Genomic DNA, 23,398 nt, shown 5'->3' on the forward strand with positions numbered 1-23,398 from the left:
CCTCCCTCCTCCCTTTTTTAAAGATGGGGACCACATTGGCAATCTTCCAATCATCTGGAACCTGGCTCGAGCACCACAAGCGCTTGTAAAGCTGTGCCAAGGGCCCTGCAATAACCCCTGCTAACTCCCTCAACACCCTGGGGTGGAGAGCATCTGGACCCACTGATTTGAATATGTCCAGCACCTCCAGAAGGTCTCTAAGCCAGTCCTCCCCAACCTGAGGTCTGGAGGCATTCCCCTCGAGTCTGTCTTGCATCACGGTGGGGAAGTCCCGGTCCCTGCACAAGAAAACGGAGGTGAAGAATTGGTTAAAGAGGTCTGCCTTCTTAGCTCCTCCTGCATCAGCTCCAAAGCAGAGCTCAATCCCTCCCCCTCCCCCCAGCCCAACAGTGAACATCTGTTGGGTCGGGGGAGGGAGTGGAGGGACAGCGCAGGTCACTAACTCATGGCACTTTCTGAGAAGCATCATGAGTTAGAGTGGAAAGCTGCACTTCACAGCTGCTCGAGGAGATGGGGAACAGACTTCAGATGCCCATACGAAGGACAGGTAAGGCACAGACTTTGCTATACCACTCTCTTATTCCTTAGTCCTGACAAGAAGGAACTACCACAGGTGGAGGAAAGGCCATTCAGTCTCTATGCCCCTGTAATATGCCCCTAGGATACAAGTGTCATTTCTTTAAAACTGCAGCTAGACAGCTAAAGGAGTGGGTGGGGTGAGCAGCAGTCAGTTCCTCTGCAATGAATGAGATGTGGGGACAAAACAAATATGGGTGTGTCGGCCTTTTTCTTCTTATTATAAAGTTCCTATTCAGCATCAGAAGAAAACTACTTTTTCTGCTTCACCTCCTTCCCATGTGACTTTGCAGCTGCTGTTGCTGCCACATTCAATTACACTGAGCATTGAGAACAGAAGCTCTCTTCATACTGACCACAGTTCAGTTATCCAGCAATAATGACTTCTGACCCCTCATACTGCACCATATTTAAACTTGTGAGCTGGAAATGAAAGGCAGTGTGTTCTGTTTACAATTTTATAAACTGCTTACTCTTTACCAACCATGTCAACATATTTCACATCATGGATTCTGCATTAGAAAGACACTTTGTGAAGCTCCTAGTGAAAGGAAACACTACATAACACTCTGTTTATAGGCACATCACTTTATGGAAAACAGCTCCTGGTACTTCTGAAAAATAAGCAGTACTTGAGAAGAAACTTCTCAATAGAAATGAAAAATCAGGAAACTGTAGACAGGATCCTTACAAGTTCAACCAGACAGGTAGGTTATGTTGTTCAGTTTTAGAAGTGGTTAGCTGTGCAAGTACAACATTTGAACTCCCTGGACATTCATGCACTTCCATTGGTGACCTGATTTCCAGTGGTTCAAAGCATTTGCAGGTCCTATTGAGTGAAATGGGGGCCACAGTTGCTCAGGATCTTTGTCAATCATGCAACAGGCTACTCAAGTACCTTTGTCTAAATTAAAATGCCTACATTTTGAAACCATGTAGCCCTGTTTGGTGAAATCTGACATGATGAATGAATAGGAATGCAAAAGTGTCATTCAAATTCCAAACCTTAAAATTCACCTCTCTGTCATTACCTGGAAACTAAGATACAAATAACTCATCAAATTTTCTCTTAGCATCACAACATCTTTCTCTTTCTAGTCTTGCTTGTCCCTGTATTCATCTTGAAGCTGAATAAAAGCACTGTGTAGGGTCATCCATTCATGGCTAACTCCTTTCTCTTTCAGAGATGCACAACCTTGAGAGTGTGATTGAAGGATGCCCATTTGCGCCTGGAAGATACTTTAATGAATCACAAACTCATATACTTTACACAATGAAGGCACAATGTGTCCTTGTTTCTGAATAAAAAATGTAGTGCATTCACAAGAAAATATCCTGCATCACATTTTTTAAGCAGGCTCATAAGAAATGTGCTTCCACTTCATTTGTCTCAATTCCAATCAATTATCAGATTGAAGGAGGATGCTCTAAAAGTCAATAAACACACTGAATAGAAAAGAGACATACACTCTGTGTGCACTGAAGTTAAAAGAGATCTGTAATACACAATTAATAGGATATGAGTTTGCTCATAACACACAAGTGAAAACACTGAAAATAATTGTGGGTAGCATATACAGTGGTTTCCCTGTATGAGTGAGAAGACGAAATCTGTTCCCTGTATGGCATGATTGAGTTGGGGTAACTCAGCATCAGAAATATGTGGACTGATGTATTGGAAATACAAAAACAATGATAATGGGCTGGAAGGACTGACTGATGAAGCACAAAGCTACATATGGACCAATACAGGTTGGCTAGTCTGCAATTAAGATGGCTGGAAAAATTGTCCCTAAATATCTGAAAGATAGGGATGGAGACTGAACAATTCAGGGTAGTAGATAATGGCTGAATATCAGGGAAATTTTCCTGATACTGGGATGGGAGCTTCCTGGCTTGAATCATTTTGGCAAGTACTTGCCAAACTTTGATAAGGAGGCAAGTATTAATGGCAATGGTGTAGATTCTCCCCTGCCATATCCTAAACTTCTGAATTTGGACACTGCAATTATCTCAAGATGGCACAGGAGGAGCAAGGAACTAATTCAACCTCCCTGTCCTTGGAGTGTGATCCTACTGTAGCCCACATCAGCCATCACTTCCAAAGGTCAGAGGTACACTTTGTACTGCAGCTTTGGATTTTGTGTCATTTCTTCTTTGGACCAGATGCAAACAACTTCCTTACTGGAGAGGTCTACCCAAAAGACAAGGACTCCTTCCCAGACTTTCAATTTATGAAAATCATTGTATGAACAGAAATGGACTCCAGTAATATGGGAAGACTCCAGCTGTCTCAAATCACTGGAGCTGGGTTCAGCCAGGCTGCTGAAGGGATAATGCTAATAGACATAGGTCAGTGATACCATCGAGGCAGCTAATTATTCCAAGAACTGACTTTGTCTCACATAATATGTGGAGGTGAAAGCTATACCCCTCTAAACACTCAGGCATGCTCTATAGTAACTTAGCTCACTAGCACTGTATGGGGCCCAGAAAAGCAATCCTCATATGACATGGTCTTCCTGCATGTCTACACAAGCAGCAGGTTTTTTTTTCACATTTACTTATCTCACCCTTCAGAATAATTCCATTTGGCAAATTGATCTGTGAGTTATGAAAAAGGGAAGAGAACAGGATGGCAAATAGAGGAAGGGAAGCAAAGGAGCAGGTAAAATAAGAGGTACTGACCTAGCTAAATGGATGAAAAGAACATCCAAGGTCCTAGGCCTACCTTTCCAGACCCCAAGTGTTCAGAGAGTGCAGCAAGGGGCATTTGCTCTGAAGGCCCTTCCTTGCTTTGGGAGAGGGCACCTCAGCAGCCCCATGACAGGCAAGCATTGCTGAGAGAAATGAAGAGGCAGATGCTCCAACACTTGCGTAGTGCATCAAGTTCAGAACAAATTTAGTTCCATCGAAATTCTGGTAAGTCCCATCATCCACCACAGACACCAGCAGAGACAGCAGTTAAATAATACAACACACTTCTGCTTGCTGCCCGAGGCAGACTGGACTCTGTTTACAAAGTTTACTTTGTGGTTTTGTTCAGTCCAATGAACTGAACTGCAAACTATTAATGGCACCTTTAGTTGCACTGACACAAAAGCCCCTTGCCTTCCAAGCATCAGCCACATCCCATCTACTCTTCATATTTATGAAGAGGCTGCCAGGATTTTTTTTTTAAAAGTGTCCTGTGTGAGGACTCTGTCCCCATCAGTACAGGTCTGTACTTCTCATAGCAGCAGCTCAGCACCCTCCAGCTAAAGAAGATTAATACTGGCTTTTGCTCTTCAGTACCCTCTTGCCACAATAGGGTAAAGTCCTTGTGAGTAGGGGTGCATCAATACAAAATTTGGGGGCCAATACCGATGGCTGATTTTAAGCAAGCCATATCAGCTGACTGCCGATACAATCAATTTTCCTTATATCAGTGCCAATCCAATATGGGACCAATGTATCCCATACTGCATCTCTTCTTGGGAGACAGATAAAAACCCTGTGCCATACACAGTGCCATGGTAAGGAAGTTTGGCACCCAGAGCAAAGCCTGCAGCAGCAGCCTGCCTTTACCCCATGCACAGATTCAGGGGGGCACATGCCCCCACCCATGCTAGCCCAGGAGTGCACACAAGGGTGGGAGCCAACCCCCCCCCCAGATGAACTGCTTGCAGGTCTGCTGCATGCCCCGACCTGCCTGGACAGCGCCTGTTGGTGCCCCTTTACTGCGGTACCCAGGGCAGTCACCCCACTTGCCCCCTCCCACCCACTTTGCTATGGCACTGGCCATACACCATCCAGCATTGAAATGATCCACTACAAGACCCACTAGTGTCCAGGAGGAGGGTCCTCATAGGTGCACAGTGGCAATATTGTGAAGCAGGTAAGATATTGGCTACAATGATTCTTTTTTTTTTGCATCATTGGCTGATATAATTTGTATTTAGAAAACTTATGGAAAGCAAACAAAGTTCAAAGGTCTCAGTAAAAGAGTTACAGAAGCAGAGGCAACATTTGATACATAGTCCCTGTCACTGACTCCTGTTCACAGACTGTAATTCCCCATTGTTTACCAGGCCCTCTCACACAGCAATGGGAAAAAGGCACTTTTTTTAAACATGAGAGGGTGACTATAAAGGCACAAAAAACTAGCACTGAAAGCTCCTCAAGCTTCTTTTCTTAAACTGAGTAGATTTCAAGTCCATGGCTTCTCTGAATTTAAAAAACTAGAATACTTCTCTTATATTGATTGTTACATGCTTTTCCAGCAAAGCCAAATGAATCAGTGCTGAGTGTCTTGAAATTCATACCAACCCAACAATTTCTAGCCAGTGTAATAAGCCCAGCAATCCTGCAGTCACTGCCTGCAGACCTGCAGACCAAGGCAAACCTGCCACTGCAGACCAGCAGTCCCAGAGCAGCTCTCCAAAGGGAACCCACTCTAGCACCAAACCACTCCTGGGAATCAAGGACAGGCAAGCTTATTCATTCGGTGTTCATGGCACATACACCAATAAGAAGAAATATCATTAAGAAATCATTCAGAGCCCCTTGATAATGCTCCCCACTGGTGGGAGCAGTTGTTCAGCCTTCCTCCCAGCCTAAGTGGTTCTGCACTGACAGATTTTAAAGCAAAGACCTAACCCTCAACAGAGAGCTTCTTTCTTCTGTGAGATCCCAGACAATGGCACAGCTAGAATCTTTCATGGTAGCCTCACTGCCTGTGGCTGAACACTTACCTAAGGGAAAAACTCCTCCCAGCTCTGAATAGATCCTTATCAATTTGAAAACAGCCATATAACTTTCAGAAAAAAACAGGTAGTTATAGATTGCTCCCCCAGAGCCAAGGAAAGCAACAGCCCGACAAGTCACAGCAGCATCACACACAATAAGAGAGAAATCCCACTTCGCCTTACCTGAAGAAGCCAGTAGCACCTTCTGTGGAAAGTGGGGATGATAGAGGAATGGACATAACAGCCGTACAAACACTAGGGAGAAAAAGCAGATGCTGAGTTAGTGAAGGAAATCAGTGCTCAGATGGTAACCTAAGTGAATGAGAAGGGCATGCCTGCTTCAGGGCCAGGTAGCTATAGTATATTATAGACTGTGTTATGTTAGCATTTACTAAAATCAATACCTGGAATAGATCCTGCTGGTAAAACGTAATGTCAGATTGAATTATACAAAAGCTTGAGAGTAGCACTTCATAAACATTCACAGGTTCCAGCATGAACAAACCAGACTTTCAAACCCTTCCCTGCTTTGCACTTTGAGTAGGTCAGCACAGCTGTCTCAGATATTTTGAAGTAGAAAATCCACATGGGACAGCAAGGAGAGAGTGATGTGGTACAGTGGACAGGGCACTTGGTGGGGACTCAGGGGACCTAACATCTAATTCCAGCTCTGTCACTGGCCTGCTGGGTGACTTCTGGCAGTTCGCATCACTGCCCTGTGCCTCACTTTCCCCACCTGTAAATTATTGATATTTCCATGTTATTAGTGCTATATGGAAACAAAGTGATATTATCATTTGCTCAATCATTATCAACAGAACAAAGAAAAAACACTCCTTTTTGTGGGTTTTTGAGGCTCAGAAAGACGTAGTTTCAGTAATAAGCTGAAAGGTTTTTGAACTCAGTAAGTATCTGGGAAACTGAGTTTGATCCTAATTACAGACCAACGTAAATGTGTCTGGCCCTTTTATCCTAGGGTATAATAAACATATGACCACTACACATGCCCAGCAGACAACTCCTCACTAGGACTGGGTGTACGAAGCAGACTTCTGATTTGAACCCAGGTCTAAGATGTCTGAACTGAACTGAATATTCCTGCCTCCAGAACACTGCTGTGGGGCAGGAGCAGCAAACAATAACTGAATTAATAAGGCAGCCCTCTATTACATAACAATTTATTTTAAGCTTCTGCTACTAAGAATCTCTTTAAAGATGCACTTGCAATACTAGAGATATAACTGGATTCAAATTACCTGGTTTCCTAAATCAGCATTAGAAAGCTGAAGCAATTGCCTTCAAAACCCCTTATTAAGCTACCTAGATTTCTTCTAATAACCACTTAAGTGATAAACTACTGTATTTACCCAAAGCTCAGTCACCTAGATAAGGTCAAAGCAAAAACGCTGCATTATATTAACATGAATTCAGGCACACAACAAAGAAGTTTGCTATGTACATCTTCATCTTTTATTTCAAAGTTATTCCTCTTCTTAAAAACAAAACAAAACAAAACAAAACAAAAAACCTCCCCTCTTTTGTTAATGAAGTCAATTTGAATCATGCTTTTTCTGATTAGCTGAAAAGAAATGGAACGCTGAGGCTAGGGGATTTTGGCTTCAGGAAAATCAGATTTCCAATATGTTAGAACCTTTAAACATTGTTGTCATTTGGGAACTATACTCAGTATAAACCAACCAACCAAACAAAGCAGAAATTAATTTAAAAGATCCCTGTACAATTCCTGTCCACTATATATAAAATTATGTATATAATTATATATATAATAATTATTAATTATAATAATTATATAATTATTATTGTTATTAAGAATGCAATATTTTCTTTTGATGACTTTGGTTTTAATATATATATTTTTTATGTTACACTCCCTCCTACTGAAGAAAATTCATATTCAGATGTTTTCCTTAAATGTTAGCTTGCAACTACTGAGCAACCTGCTTGCAGCTTTCATCCACTATTCCTCCCTTAATGATCATGTACATCTAAGCAATATCAGTATTTCTACAATTACAGCACAGAAAAAAAAAAGAAAGAGAAAAGAATCAAGCTGATGGCTCCTAGTCAGGGATTTTTTTCAAAATATTTTTTATTATTACTATTATTTTGTGTTTTGCTCAGCAGAGTAGATTGATTATAATAATATTCTCCACTTAACTAGTGCTTTGCTTATTCCAAGTGCTTTATAAATGTTAACTATTTAATCCTCACATGCTCCTGGAGAAATAGATCAGGATCATAATCCCCCTTGTGCAGAAGGGAACTAAAGATATTCTATGTGGCAGATTGCAGTGCAGGGTAGAAATATGCACAGCAGCTATAAACAAGCCTGCTTTGGTCCCAGCAGCAGTTTAGCTACAGCGAGACAGAGTTCCATGCAGGCTAATCTATCCTGCCAAGGAGCGGGCTACTGCTGGTGGCCCAGCTGGCTTGTTTAAAGCTGGCTCAGGTATATCTATGCAATGCTGCAAGTGTAGACATAACCTGATGCCCACTGAGTCTGCAGCAGTTTGCAGAGGAAGACTTGTCAGCCTCAGACCCCGCCAGAACTAGAACCAAAAATGGTTGGATGGGTGTAAAAGGGAAAAACAGTTCCCATCTCTTCACTTCCGGTAATGGTGCTGGAAATGCCTTGTCGGTTCTGCATCAGCAGTTCCTGAGTAATCATTCCTCTCCCCAGCTTACCCTTAGAATTGAGTTTAGCATTTGAGTCCTTCCATAATTCCCCCACAAAGGGGACAGGAGGGACTTGATGGGGGGCTTCACTCTGTGCAGACTGCAGGTCTCCCCTGCCTGAGAGAAACAAGGCCCACCAGCCAGATCTCAGGTCTGCTTTGCTTCTGGGAGCTGCTCCCTTAGTTTCTCTTTTGCACTCACCATCACAATCTAGGATGAATAATAACTGCAGATCAGACACTTTGGAGTCCTAAATCTGTTCTCCTAGTTGGGCTCCTATAGTGCTGTGAAGATGGAAGAAAAAGCCAGACCTCAGGATCTGAAAACCGTTGATCTTGTGCTCCAGCTACAGGGAGAGATGGCAGAGCAGCTAGGGAGAACTCACCACATTCAAGACAAATGCTCAAATTACTGAGAGGCAACCAGTTGGCTCACTTCAGGTCTCCAAGGGAAGAAAAAAACCCTTGCAAGAGGAGGGACCTCCCTAGGGCTCTCCCAAGCTGTATGCCTCCTCTTCCTCCAAAGTGCCATTCTTCAGCCACAGCAATCAAGTCTACCACTCAGCAGGAATGGTGGGAGTGTTTAGAGGTAACTTCCTGGTCATGGTTCATCTTGTAGACATTAAGGCTAGAGACAGACATAAACCAGTTTAAGTGATCAGAAACTGGTTTAAACCTGTAACAGAACAAATGTTCAATGCACATAAAACAGTTTGAAAATGGCTGAAACCAGTTTGAGATAAACTTCACTGAATATAGTATCAGACTCAACTGATTTGGCTTCAACTGCTTTATGCAATATCTGTCCCAGACCCCTGGCTGGTTTAAGATAAACCAGACTCCCCCAGCATCCTGGCATGCTTTCTGGGCTGGGCGGGGCTCTCTGCTCCACAGCAGGGCTGGCCCCTCCCCTCTAGTCCCTGGCTGGAGTTTAACAGAGATGGCAGGTACAGCAGGGTCTGACTGGCTTCCCCCTGTCCTACCCACCCCCTCCCTCACTGCTTGCTGGATAAGCAGGGATCCCGCCCCCCACCCCCATCTCCCACAGCATTAGCCCCATGGATCCTAGGCATGTAGTATGCTAGCTAATGCTGATAGGTGTCTGTGTATGAGTGTCTCCAGTTCCACCCAGACAGGCAGACAGAACAGTGACCTTTTAGGGCTTTTGGACCTAAACCCTGGTAAACTGTTTAAGACGAGTTTGAACTAAAGGAGAGAGGCTATTGTTTTGCTGATGAGGTGATGAACACTGCTATCAGCCCCCTGCTGGCTTGCTCACCTGTCAGTTTGCTGCAGAGATTATAAAGAAGCAGTGAGAGGAAGATTGAAAAGCTCCATATCATCATCAGATGCATGCACTGCAGACCCCCATTTGTCTCAGAGTGCTAGCAGGGGGCTGGCAACACTCTCACCCTTGAGCAGCAAGCAGGGAAAAGCCTGGGATGGTTCAGGCAGATCTCCCTAATCAGAGGTCCACATGGGGCCTGGCCATGTCCCCCTCAGCTCAGCTCCCTGCAGAAGGGAAGGGAGGGCTGCTCTAGAGCTCCCCAGCTTCTAGCCTGCACCACTACAGGCACGAGCCTGAATTTCCTCAGTCCAGAGAGAATGTCTGTCCCATTACAAACCAGTTCAGCCTAACCAGGTTAGACTAACCTGCAAAGATTGAATCAACTCAGGCTCAGGCTTATTTAATGTCTGTCTCTAGATTAAATGGCTCACCCAAAGCCACAAAGTGAATCAGGGGTAGAACCAGGAATAGAACCCAGGAGTCCTGACTACCAGGCAGGAGGCTTCAAGTACCAGACACTATTTCTATTATATATAGCACCCTATCTTATCAAAACATCTGTGTTTGGGCAGCATCAGTACTGTCAGCACAGCTCCAAGAATAGTGTCTGTTGATTATTTACTGCTGCAGAACCAGCAAGGGAACACAACACATTGCGTTTTTGTCAGGGATACTAAACCTGAGGCTACTCTTTTTATTTACTCTATGACGGAGTGGAAAGTTGTTAGGCTTTTTAAAATCCAACAATCAGATATTTAGAATCCAGTGAACATTTCCCATGAAACGAGAACAAACTTTCCGATAGGAGAATAAAAATCTGTCAGCTTTTCTTTAACATAATGACAGTCAGGCCAAGAAAAATTTCCTCTTTACAAATAGATATTCAAAGTCCCTTCTGCACTCCTGCATTTTGGGGAAGATGGTGTTGAAATTATAAACAAAGGCAAGACACAGAGACAACCTGGGGGTTGCCGGGCCCGGGGCAAATCAGCCTATGTGGGGCCCTGCCCCCGAATGCAAGGAAGCTGGCAACAGATTCAGTGGCAGGGGGAGGGAGCAAGTGGCCAGAGGTGCTGGATTCAGTGGCGGGGTGGGGGAGGTGCTGAGTGGCTGGATGTGAATCCTGCAGCAGCGCAGAGTCACCGTGGCCATTCTGCCTGGCTCTGCGGGGCCCCCCAAAGCGTGGGGCCCAGGGTGGTCATCCCACTTTGCTTCCCCCTCCCCCAGAGACAGCGCTGGCAAGAAGGATCCTATTATGGCAGTGTTGCCAACTCTCATGATTTTTGGCATTGCTCTTAAAGTCTATGCTTTGGGAATGTGAAAAAGTTTTTAACATTCCTGAAGTGTAGATTTTAAAAGCAATATCAACAATCATGAGAGCTGGCAACGCTGTTTTGGTCAAAAATATATATACCACCCAAAGTCCAGCACCACAAGTATCAGAAAGCATCACACATGTTAAACAGAGCTGTGAATGTTACAGGCCCTAGCCTTCCGATCTGGGTCCTGTGACACCAGTCCCATCTCACACGAACAGAAACAAAATGCATCAGAACCTGTTCACACACACAATGGGCTCACTCTGTGCTCAATGCCATGAGGGTGTAGGGTTCACTCACACAATGGGCTCCTGTAGGGTGACAATGGGAAGGCTTTGGTGCATGTCTAGAAGAGACCAGTTCCCTACAGTGCAGTATTTCCACAGGCCCAAGGACTCTGGTGCAACCCTATAGCCCTTTATTGGGACCCCTGGAACTAGAACTGGGATTTCTTTGGGTCTGTCACAAGACACATGCTGTGGGGAGGACCATGCAGCTCTCAGTATCTCCCATGGAGAAGCAGGAATGGAAGGGTGAGGTCACACACTTGCTGAAGCCTAAGGTCTTCCCTACATCCAATGGATACAGGACTCCCACAACCTACTATTTCACTTGAAACAGAAGACTGTCTGTGCACTTGCAATTAAATCCTTCATCCACCCCACCATCACAATGTTCATGACCCACATCTAGTACCTCGAGGTATGTAGAAAAAACATTTAAAGCCGTGTCTATGTCTGAATCGCTGATTCTCCAAATCACCAATGAATCTTCAGATCTGGATTTGCCAAATCAAATCAGGACAGTGATCCGAATCAACTAATTGAATCACTATCCCCGATTTGGGCCAAATCCATATCGAATAGAGCCCATTTCCCACACCCCTAATGACAATGTTAACAGCTGCAGGGCTGCTTGGTTACTTTGTTGTGGGCTTTTTTTTTTTAACCAATCTGGTAAACAAACTCAATGTCTATTAGTAATAAAACAAAATACTGAAGCTGATAAAAGTGACCTGTAAATATGTTAGAATAGAAGTTGGCAGGCATGGGAATAATCTGGTCTGTGGAGTTTTGGTGGTATTTGGTGTCAGAGCAGAGAGGATGGGCTGGCTAAGGGTGTTCTCCCTGTGTTGCTGTAGGGACGAGTGCCAGATGTGGGCGGGTCCTAGCCTGTAACCCAAGGTGTGTCATTCCAGCCCACAACCAAAAAAAGGTTGCCTGCTGCTGTGCTAGAATATGCAGTTCTTGTGCAAACACTAAAGCACTTGGATGCTATAAATAGAAGGGCAATAATAATATATACTAGCCAACAGAATATTTTCATGTAATGCTGAAATAAATACATATCAAAACTTGGTGATTTATGAGCTTCTTTACAGTGTTATTGTTAATTACTCTTGTAATGGACATTTATATTCCTTTCAGGCTGCTTCAACCCAGAAGACCTGGAGTTGGTAGAAAGTTTCTGTTAGTAGGCCCCCATATAGCCTGCACCTGCCAAACTTCCCAGCCACAGAACACATGATCTTTTTTACATTGCTTTCTACTCAGGAACTCGGTCAGGAGAAGCTAAGTAGTAGGACTGGACTAGCTAAGAATTGTACCCATAAATAATAATGCTTCGGTGCTGAGAAGATGGAGATTCTTTGTATGGACAAGATTAAATACAGTTCCACAGGCATTTCACACAGCCCCCAGGGAAACATAGCAAGCACCAGGGAAACAGGCTGTGTAGGTGTCCCTGGTATACAACTGGTGGACAGTGTTCAGGATACCCTGCTCTCATCTGAGAGGGATCTGCTTCCAATTGCAAAGCTCATGGTTCCTGTTCAGGTAAAATCTCAGCAGGATTTTAAGTGTACCTTAACTGAGACGTAGGCACAGAAGTTAAAAAAAATACTGCTGCTAAACAGGCCTGTGCGTGTCGGCAGTGATCTGATCCGACTTCGGATCTGGTCACTTCGGATGGCAGCGATCCGATCTGGAGGTCCAGACCAGGTTTCTGTCTCGATCCAGCCAAAGCGGCTCCGAAGCTTTGGAGCCACCTTGGAGATCTGGCCATAGGGTACAATGGGGAATCAATGAAATATCTATAACTTTATTGTTTTTTGTCCAATTTGGATTAAACTTGCAGAAATGGTAGCCCCTGCTGAGAGCATGAAGCCTACCAAGTTTCAAGAAGATCAGTATAGGGGTTTAGGGGGAACTGCACCCCAAATTCGTGAAAGCCAAACTCATGTCATCTGTATGTGTTACACCACAGGGGGGTGAACACTGCAGGGGTGGTAGCCTTTGGTGAGGCCACAAATCCTGCCAAGTTTCAAGAAGATCGGTGCAGGGGTTTTGGGGGAACTGTACCCCAAATTCTTGAAAGCAAAACTCCTGTCATAGTCATATCTATGTGTTACACCGGGGGGGGGTCTAAACTGCAGGGGTGGTAGCTCTTACTGAGGCCACAAAGCCTGCCAAGTTTCAAGAAGATTGGTGCAAGGGTTTGGGGAGAACTGCACCCCAAGCTGAGGACAAGCAAAACTCGTGCCATGGGTGACAGTGCATGTGTTAAGGCGCAGCGGGGTGACAGCTGCAGGGATGGTGGCCCCTGCTGAGGCCACGATGCCTGACAACTGTTGAGGAGATCGGTGCAGGGGGGTTCTGGGGTCCTACACCCCTAGCTGCTGACAGACAAAACTCATGACATGGGTGCTTGTGGGACTGTCTCTGTCTTGGGGCAGTTGATTGTCTGTATTGATTCTTTCCTCTCCTTAGCCTGGTTTTGTAGGTGTTAATTGAGGGTAATTAACTGGCTACATTACCTAGGTCCTGTGTAGTTGGTCCCTGAGTGAATCATGATGGATTGGTAACTGGTAACACAGTAGCTTAGCAACCAGGCCTGCAGTAGTGTCTCCCACACCCCAAGACAGAGATAGTCAGTCCCACAAGCACCCATGGCATGAGTTTTGTCTGTCAGCAGCTAGGGATGCAGTGCCCAAGAACCCAGAAGCCTTGCACTGATCTCCTCAACTGCTGGCAGGCTTCATGGCCGCAGCAGGGACCACCATCCCTGCAGCTGTCAACCCACTGTGCCTTAACACACACCATGTCACCCATGGCACGAGTTTTGCTTGTCCACAGCTTGAGGGGCAGTTCCCCCCAACCCCCTGCATCAGTCTTCTTGAAACTTGGCAGGCTTTGTGGTCTCAGCAAGAGCTACAACCCTGCAGTTTTGACCCCCCCCCCGTGGTGTAACACACACACTTGACAGGAGTTTTGCTTCCAAGAATTTGGGGTACAGTTCCCCCCAAGCCCGTGCACCAATCTTCTTGAAACTTGGCAGGCTCTGTGGCCTCAGCAAAGGATACCACCCCTGCAGTTTTCACCACCCTTTGTTGTAACACCTAGATGTGACATGAGATTTTATTTCAAGAATTTGGGGTGCAGTTCCTCCCAAACCGCTGCATCGATCTTCTTGAAGCTTGGCAGGCTTCATGCTTTCTGCAGGATCTACCATCCCTGAAAATTTAATCCAAATCAAGCAAATAACAACAAAGTTATAGATATTTTGTTTCCCCATTACACCCTATGGCTGGATCCCGGAGGCAGCTCCGAAGCGCTTCGGAAGCTCCAAACCGCTTCAGGAGGTCTATCGAGGCCACAGACATGCTGTCTATCAACCCGGACATGCTGCTTCGACACCAAAGTGTCCAAAGCTTCTCCGGATCTGAAGCTCTGTCCAAAGCCTTGCACAGCCCTACTGGTAAATCATATTCTGTCTTGGATTCCTTTTCTCTCAGGTATGATTGCACTATCATAAATCCTCATGTTATGGTGACAGGTGGGATGGAGGCTGTACTGGTGCTGGTTTTGGTGACCTGTGTATCTTGCCCAGTGCTCTGTCATATCTCAACAATGCTGGTCATCCACAAAATCTGAATGGTACCCTGTGCTGTACAACCCATCTGAATGATTTCATTAATGCTGGAATTCTAACCATTTAATCCTAATACAAATGGGTTAGCATCTTTATTTATAAACCTTCAGTCTCAAAAGTGCCTTCACAAACTAGGAAAATATTGTGCAAACAGTAAGATTGCCATCCCTGGCATCATTAGCATACCCTGTAACAGGATTAGCATGAAGGAAAAACCATCATTTCAGGTGTGTCATTAAAAATGCATGCTTATCAGTGAACAGGCTAAGAGGCTGGCTGCAGCTTCCCCTGTGCAAGATAATCACTTGCAAGGTTGGCTGGAATTAGAAAGGATTTTAAGGGTTATTGGCTTCTATCACAGAGTTATTTTTAAAACATAAACAACAAAGATTAATGCTTTAAGATATGTCAAGGTTAAAAGAGGAAGAGGAAAAAGAGAAAACATGCAAATAATCCAGGAGAAATTTTAACATTTTAATCCCACCATTCAGTGTGGGACAGCAGCAGGCTCTGCTTGTTTAGGATAATCCCTAACAGAAATTCTCAGCTGCACTGCAGGATCATGTTTTATTTTGAAAGGTGTTTAATACATAGTTATGCTGACTCAGAGCTGGTCTTCCCATATCAGGAGTCAGCTCATTAGCTGGGCATCCCTGACAAAACAAAACAAAAAACCCAAACAACAACAACAAAAACACAACACAGCTCTGGAAGTTCCTATTCAATCATTTGAGAAATCCAGAGTGATTCTGGAGTGGCAATGCCACCTGTTTATTATGGAACCACTATAGCACTCTAATAACATCACATACACTATACCTGGAGGAGGTGAGCCTGGGGGACATTGGCTCATCAACACTGAGTGGGCTTAGCATGCCCCTCAGTACTAACTGGGGCCCATGCCTGCCTGCATAGGCACAGTCCTCCAAAGTCAGCTGTTGTAGAATAGGAATGAGCCCTTCTACTGGTAAGTGGCATGAAGCATTCATAGTTATCAGCAGTGGCCATGGCCACTAAGCCATGGCCTTCCCCCAACACCTGTTGACACCAGAGAGGTCCAGAACACAATAATGACCTTCACCACATCCAAGCTCACTGATTCCAACAGGACCTGAACACGGGGCTAAGCAGCTGCTGATGCTATCTGAGACTAGGTTCTGAATGGTGCTGAGGCTAACCAAGCCCCAAAATGCTGGCCTCCAAAGCTGAACCAAGGCTGGTCATGCCTGTGCACACTTGCTGGCACCAAACTTGCATCCTGTCTGAAACAAAGACTGCATAATGCAGAAGCCACGGCACAAAACATTCTGCTCTTATGTCAGGAGGGCAGTGCCTTTTGCATTTTCCTGTTGGGATGAAGCTGCTTTTCACGATGCTCAGAGTCTGCTTTTTAGTAATGCTTTATCTTAAAGGTTCAAATGCTTAATTCTCTCAAGATAGCAGTTGCTAGTCTTTTTCAAGGGTAAAATCTATTTGTGCAGACTCACTGAATATCAGAGACCAAACGAGTAAAAAAACTGTTTTGCTTTCCACTGGAGAGATTATCCCAAGCATTTCTAAGGTGCCAATTATCATAATATCTAAACAGTTCTGTAGCATCAGGTAGCCCAGAGAGTTGCTTAAGTGCAGAACAGCCTCTGTGTGGCCTTTGTAGGGTGTGTCTCAGCTTTGATAGCGGGGATACAGGTAGAGTATTTGGAAGGATGAACATCTACAGCACTGCGTTTCTCCTTTAATGCACTGCTATAATTTAAGGAGCTGTATAGCAATTTCTAGACAGAGAGATGATGACCCTGAGTTCTGGCTGTCAGACACCAATTAAGAATTGAGGCAGACCCAATGGATTGTTCATAAACTGATTGGGAATTTCTTGAAAAGAGAGCTGTTCACTCGAAATGCCGAAGAGTCAAACCACAACTTTTTGTGAGGAGTTTCAGTGAGGAGAGGCCTCCAATTACAGAGTGGACTTCCTGTCACAGTGAGAGAGAGGATTCACATATGGTTTCCTGGTAGAGTGACCATCATAGTGGACATTCCAGTTTTCTGCTACTCTGTCCTCTATAGATACAAAACCCAACACCTTTATGTCCTCTATTTTTCTCTTCAAGAGAAAAATAGAGGACATAAAGGCATCCAGTTTCGTATCAATAGAGAGCAGAGGACAACCGGACTGTCCTCTATGATGGCCACCCTACTTCCTGGCCTGGGCAAGTCCAGACACTGCCACTCTCCCTGCTCTTAGGCAGATGCCTTGCCATCATGCTGTGGGTTATTCTGGTATGTCTCTCTCATTCCCCCTGAGGGACCTGTCCCACTCTGCACAAACAGATCACACCAGCAGGAACACTTGGTTTCTCCACACCTCACATCCCAATCACAGGCGATTGACTGTTCTGGGGCAGACATCACCCAGTGTCTCTAATCTTATAGTTATGGGCTTAACTTCCATTTCATTTGCATGAGAACAAAATCATGGATGTAAGCATACACTTAAGAAAAGAAAAGTATCTATATTACAGTCAAAACACCACGGGTGGCTGCCATTTTTAGTGGCATTGTTTTAGTAACAGAAGGCATGTGTAGACAAAACAGGGGTCCTAAATAGAAGTGGTGAGTTTTATAAAACACCGCTTCAATTTAGGGCTGATTAAACCCCCATGTGGTTCACACACCCCACTGGCTTACCTGCCTCTCCGGCAGGGAGGGGAGGGCGAGCTGCTGGTGGGTGGAGCAGTCGCTGGGCTGTGCGAGAGGGGTGGGGCTGGTGTTTCCCTCTGTGGCAGCGGTGGCCCCCTCCCAGGCAGCACCCACTCGCAGGCACCTGGTGTGGAGAGTCCCGGGGGGCACTGCAGCCTTGGAGGGAAGCACTGGGCCTCTGCAATACTTAGGCAAACAGGCAGGCTCCGGGGTGGGGTGGGGGCGCGCGGGGAGGCGGAGATCAGGCTCGCTGCTTTTCTTGGGTGGAGCCTGCCTTCCCAGGCTCCTGCCAGGCTGCCTGCAGGGCTACCTGCAGAGCCCCTGAGCTGCACAGAGCCAAGTGCTTCAGTCCATGGCTGTAGGGGCACCAAACTAAAACGTCTTGAAGGAGTTTTAGTTTGCTGTGCCCCCAGTCATTTAAGGTGCGTTACGCCACCGAATTTCCTACAGCGGCTGGAATTAATGCACAATACGCCACTGAGACATGCCAATGCTGACACCATTAAAACAGCGCAAAAGCATTTAGCCCGCTTTAAAATGTCATGCACACGCGCCTCTCGTTTCGTCTATGCATGGCCAGAGATCATAGATCAATGACACACAGAAAATCAACCTGTGTACTTACCATTGGCTTCATCAGTCAGGCATTTACACACACACTTTTCTGTCCCGCAATGCACTAGAGATCTGCCACTTCAAAGCAGGCTTGAATTGAGTCTGCTCTGTGTGAAAGGTGAGGTGAACTGTACTGAGCTGTGTGCAGTTGTATAAGCAGCGAAATGCTCACCAGTGCACAGAAAATGGTGGCAATGCACTTTTGAACTAAGACAGCTCCAGTGTATTTTAGTTCAAAAGCATGCCGCCACTATTTTCTCAGTGTTGATGAGCATTTCACTGCTTATACAACTGCAAGCGTTGCAACGGCAGGCACTTTTCAAAGCACCTGGCACTGAGGCACGTGCATGTGTAAAAATGCTCTTACTACATGTGGAACTACCTACTTAGTCAAAGAATTTGCTGAGTATTAACCTGACATTGAGTAATTCAATTAAAGTCTTATTCCTCTCCCAAAAGATGAGCTTGTAGAACTGTTAAGAACTGAACTGCTGCTCTAAAATGAATTTTAACTAAATGAATTCCAATCTGATTTAACATTATGTAACCTGGGAACACCTAAGGGTGTGCCCATCCTCAATTGGAAGGGATAGATGAGGCAGGAGACAGTACTGTGAGACAGACACCTGTGATTTGAGTTCAAGTCCCTCTTTCCTCTATAGAGCCACCTCCACACCAATATTCTTAACTATTTACAGTTTACTAAATTATAATATAACATACTATTCTTATCCAATATGTATAGGTAAGTATGTCAGTAGGTATCACCCAACAAATAAAGGAAAACTTCCAGTAAGTATTTACAATATGGTAAACCAGAAACCACCTCCTGGGACTGCTTGTCCTAATGGGCAACCCGCCTCAGGGACGACCTTCTCAACCCTGCACCCTACAGAGGTCTGGCACAACTGGTGAGTCCTCAGGATGACTGTGCAAGGAGGAGGGGTGGATACCCAGATGGGTGAACCAGGTAAGCCAGGACCAACGGGTTCTACAGGGAATCCAGGGTTATACAGGGAACCCATAATCAATAGGGTTATACCAGGAACCCAGAGGAACCATTAGCAGAGTACAACCAGATAGAAAAAAGGAGGGGGGGGGGAGAGGAAAGGTGTGAGCAGGCAGCACACGAATGAGGAACCAATTATACAAAACTAAACCAACCCCATCACATATTGTACAATGTATCCATAATCATGATAACAAAATATAAGGCACAGTTTTACACGATATAAGGCACGTCTACCCCTGGATTCCATTTAGCAAGGGGTACCTGCCCGCCTACAGGTCTTGCTGGGAGGGAACTTTTCACTTGGGGCTTCCCTCTGGGGGGACCTTATTTCAGGAATGCCTCCCCCGCAAGATCCAGTTCCACTAGCAACTCACAGTCCTCTCCGAGGACCTATCAACCAGGCCTCAGGGTCCTCCACTCTGTCAGAGGCCCCCGGCACTGTCTGCCTCATGCCAAGACCTCCCCTCCTATCCCTGTGCCCTACTTTGGGCACTGAGGGTTCTTCCAGCTCTCGGGGGGGGGAGGACAGGGGGATCTAGTCACTGCTGGCTGGGTTTACCCAGTACTATGCCTGGGTCTTCCCTTTCCTGGGCCCTGCTCTAGGCTTCAGGCTCTTTTAGTTCCTTGGTCCGGCCACACTGTGGGGGGCTCCAGCTATCCAGCCTACACTGGGGCTAATTTCAGGAGCTTCGAGCTGCTCCCAGGGCCAGGTCTCTGTGTGCTGGTCTGCACACCGATTTGTCCAGTCCCCTGCTGGGGATGCAGGCTTGAGCTGCCTTGACACAGCTCCCAAAGCCTGAGTCCCATGCGCTGATCTGCGCATGGCTGGGGCAAAGAAGGGATCCTGATGGAGGCTCTTTTCGGGCGCTCCCCTCTCAGACGTCCCTTGCCACCTTCCCCGTGTGGCTCACACTGCTCCTTTTATACTCTCATGGGGCTCCATCCCCTGAAGTCCAGCAGACCTGCAGCTTGCAGGTCCAAACTCGGTTTGGGAGCTCCTTGCCCCCCCCCTCCTTTTGGAAAGGGGCGGCACCAGCTCCTCCCTGCTCTCACTCCCCTGATTGGTAGATGGGCTCCACCAATCAGAACTGAGAATTCTTGAGCCCAGAACAAGCCGGGGCTCAAGCTGGTAAGTCTGCTACCATCATGAATGGCATATGCCCCTGGCGGTCATGGGGGCACAGCTGTGCTAGTGGCAGTGGGAGCGCAGCAGTGGGAGCTGAGCAGCAGTGAGCAGGGAGCTCCCACAAACGCTGCCAGCACTGTTGGTGGCAGGGGAGGGGGTGGTACAAGGCCGGCAACCACCAATAGGTGCCACCAGCAGCACTGGTGTTGGCGAGCGAGGATTACTGACTGCCTGCAGACACCACTGGCAGTGAAGTGGCAAGTGGCAACCACCCGCAGGTGCCGCTGACAGTGTCAGCAGCACCTTTTTGCGGGGGGGGCACCACCATGCTCACATCCCTGGCTACAATTAGATGTTTAGTGATCACAGTGGTTTTCAATATTAGGTCTTCATTGATCAAGTCATCAGAACAGAAACTGGCTAAAAAAACATGTCCATCTATCTAAAAGTGAACAACAGCTCAGATTACAAATTTCTTTAGTGACTGTATATCCTTCTATGTGAACCCATAAGTGCTTAGATCTCCTGAGTTACCAGGTTTAAAGAGTCTGCCTGGCAGTGTTCAGACTTGCTATTTTCCAGCAAAATCTCCTTAATCAGGCAATTACTGGCAAATTCCTTATACAATTTATTGATATAATCTAGAATAATATCATATTTGATATCATACAAATATAATAAGAAAAATGCACAATTCTGAATCCTGAACCCCCTACTTTCTCCATGTGAGGAATTTAACGTTGTGCTTCTGTGTCATCACCCCCCCACCCCCAGTGCTGCATTCTCACTGAATCTCATTAACAGGCCTGGGCAAGGTCTGGAAGATCTTCATCTGGAAGATGAGAGAATATTTTAGTATGGATTATTGCACAAATAGCACTCCTACTGCCCCTGGGTGCCATGAGGTTGAATTCATTAACATTTGTTATACAGGGCAATGGAAGATGCCAGGTACCTGCAAAGTACTGTCCACATCTACAGAGAAAAATCATGTCACTCACCAGGAATTCCAGCACCTGAGAATCTCACAATGAGCTGATACAAACTGGTGTGGCTCCACTGGCCTAACCCTATTGGTGTACTGCACAGTTTATTCCAAACTGGCAGTCTGTGATCTCAATGCAAAGAAATTATAGAACAGAGAGGTTTTGAATACTGATGCCCCATGAGCACTTGCCATGTTTAGCTCAGATATGAAGGCAGTCCCTTCCTTAGACCTCCTGTGGTGTGCATGGGTCTAGAAGTATCATTAACTTTTGGTCTGGATAAGTAAAGACACGCCAGCGTGTCACACCCATTAATCCTGACTGTCAGGATCTCAGCAGAGCATTAAGAGCATCTGAACACTTTATAAAAAGATACATAGGGAAAGGGACTTACAAAATACACAAACATGCAGCTCAATCTGTTACACAGAACATGCCAACAGGACTGAACTGTGAGCTGGGGTTGTCGGTTGGGCCATTTTAACTTGTAGTGTGAGAACAAAGAGGGTCCTACAGCCCTTGAGCCTCGCTGCCTCCCAGAAAGATGGGGTGTCACAGGCACTGGAACAATCCCTTCCCTTTGGGTTCCAAAATTAATCCAGCTGGACAGACATACAAGAGCCATCTTTAGGGGTGGGTGATGTAGATGACCACCCAGGGCTCTGTGGTCACGGGGGCACCAAACACATGCATACATACACGCACCTGTGTGTACACACATGTGAGCAGCCCATGCTCACAGCAGCACTGCCCCTGCCCTCCCCGCCCACCTTTCCCCACCCCAAACTGCCCCGGTCAATCCCTGCCCCAGGCAGGAGGAGTGATGCCCAACCCAGCCCACTCCCCGCCTCCAGCCACTGCTCAGGAGGAGCCAAGCCTGGCACCTGCAGGCAGGGTAGGACCTGCTCCAGTCCACTCGCCTTACTTCCACACAGCAACAGCAGTGCCTGCCTACCTACCTGCCTGGTGCACCATGTCTCTGCCTCCTTGCCACATTGCATCCCATGCCTCTGCCTGCTTTCCTTTGTCTGTGCCTGCAGCAATGCCACTGACTTGGGGGGCATGGAAGGAGCACGAAAATTCAAGTTCACCCAGGGCACCATTTTCCCTAAGGCCAGCTCTGGAGACATATTGCAACCAAAGAAACAAACCCTAATAAATCCAACTGCTGGAATAAAGATGACATAAATGAAGACTGCAATAAAAATTAAATGAATTTTCAGATAAAAAGGCACAAAAATCATGTTTAAGTTATAAATAAAAAAATCAGGGACTCTAGCTTTATTGTTTTTTGGGGATATCCAAGGTTAATAAATGTACCACCATAAATGGAAATAATAGCTTAAAATTGATAACATGGGAAATGAGAGTTAGGTATGCCATGAATTTCAGCTCAGAACAAGCTGCAAAAAATAAACAGCAAAAATGTTTTTTGACAGGTAGGTTTATGGTGTGTATTCCCAAAGAGGATGTGTGTGTACATAGAAACTCATGTCATTCCATCAGAATTCTTTTAGTGTGGGGGCAGGTATCCTGAAAAGAAGAGCCTGTGAGCAAAAGGCCTGAACCTGCAGAACTCTGGGAGATCTGCAGCATTCCTAGTGGATTTGCCTGAGGCCATTCCTACCAGGGCTATCCAGCCTGGGCTACCCTCCTGAAGTGTTTCTGGGGGTAGAGGGTGTTAGGCAAACCCTGCAGACAGATGTCAAGGCAACCCAGGTCTGTTTTCCTCCTATGCATCTGTTTTCTTCCCATTTTTTCCCCAGTATGTGACCCCATGCTTTATCTCAGGCTATTTGCTTTGGCAGTCTAGAAGTCCCCTGCAAGTAATGTTGCCTGGGAAGCCTGAATGGTGTCATACATACTTTTCTCATACTGAACCTCCAGACCCTGTGCAAGTAGCTGTTGCAAGTCAGTTCTAGCCCAATGGAAGCAATAACTTACCTATATTTTATGACATGCACTTTTATACTAAATGAGTTGATCGTGATCAGTTTTTCACGATGAATTAATGATAGGGAAACGATAATGTCTCCCTATTTACTGCAGCAAAGATTTAAAAAATAGATTTTCAGTTGTACTTTTTAATTTGCTGATTGACTCTGTGTATAAAAGTCATGTACTCTGGACAGAAGGTGGCATGATGGAGTCTCTAAGTAAGTATCTCTTGAAAGGCTGAGCATCTAAGGAAACCCAGAGAGCATCCTGTAAATATTGGGACAAAAAAGTGAAAAAGCAGCAATAGGGTGGCTAACCTAAGTGGTCTTTAAAAGCCATTAAGGTGAATGACACAGGTCTCTTCTCTCTGAAAGACACATTTTTACTGAACACAAAATGATAAGTGGGAAAAGGGGGGGGAAGGGATGGGTGGGGGAGGAGGTGTGCCTGACTGATGATGGGGTTGTGGGAGGAGCAGGAGAAGTTGA

General features: G+C 45.7%; 1 protein-coding gene across 1 annotated transcript in view; it reads right to left on the reverse strand.

Annotated features, from left to right (window-relative positions):
* Positions 1-23,398, reverse strand: part of CAMTA1 (calmodulin binding transcription activator 1) — a 1,228,941-nt gene that overhangs the window by 446,101 nt on the left and 759,442 nt on the right. The window contains exon 5 of the mRNA XM_019541692.1: positions 5,487-5,558. Within this exon, the coding sequence (XP_019397237.1) occupies positions 5,487-5,558 (72 nt within the window). The remainder of the gene's footprint in view (positions 1-5,486; positions 5,559-23,398) is intronic.

The sequence above is a fragment of the Crocodylus porosus genome, unplaced genomic scaffold, assembly GCF_001723895.1.
Source record: "Crocodylus porosus isolate Cpor-Errol unplaced genomic scaffold, CroPor_comp1, whole genome shotgun sequence".
NCBI classification, from domain to species: Eukaryota; Metazoa; Chordata; order Crocodylia; family Crocodylidae; genus Crocodylus; species Crocodylus porosus.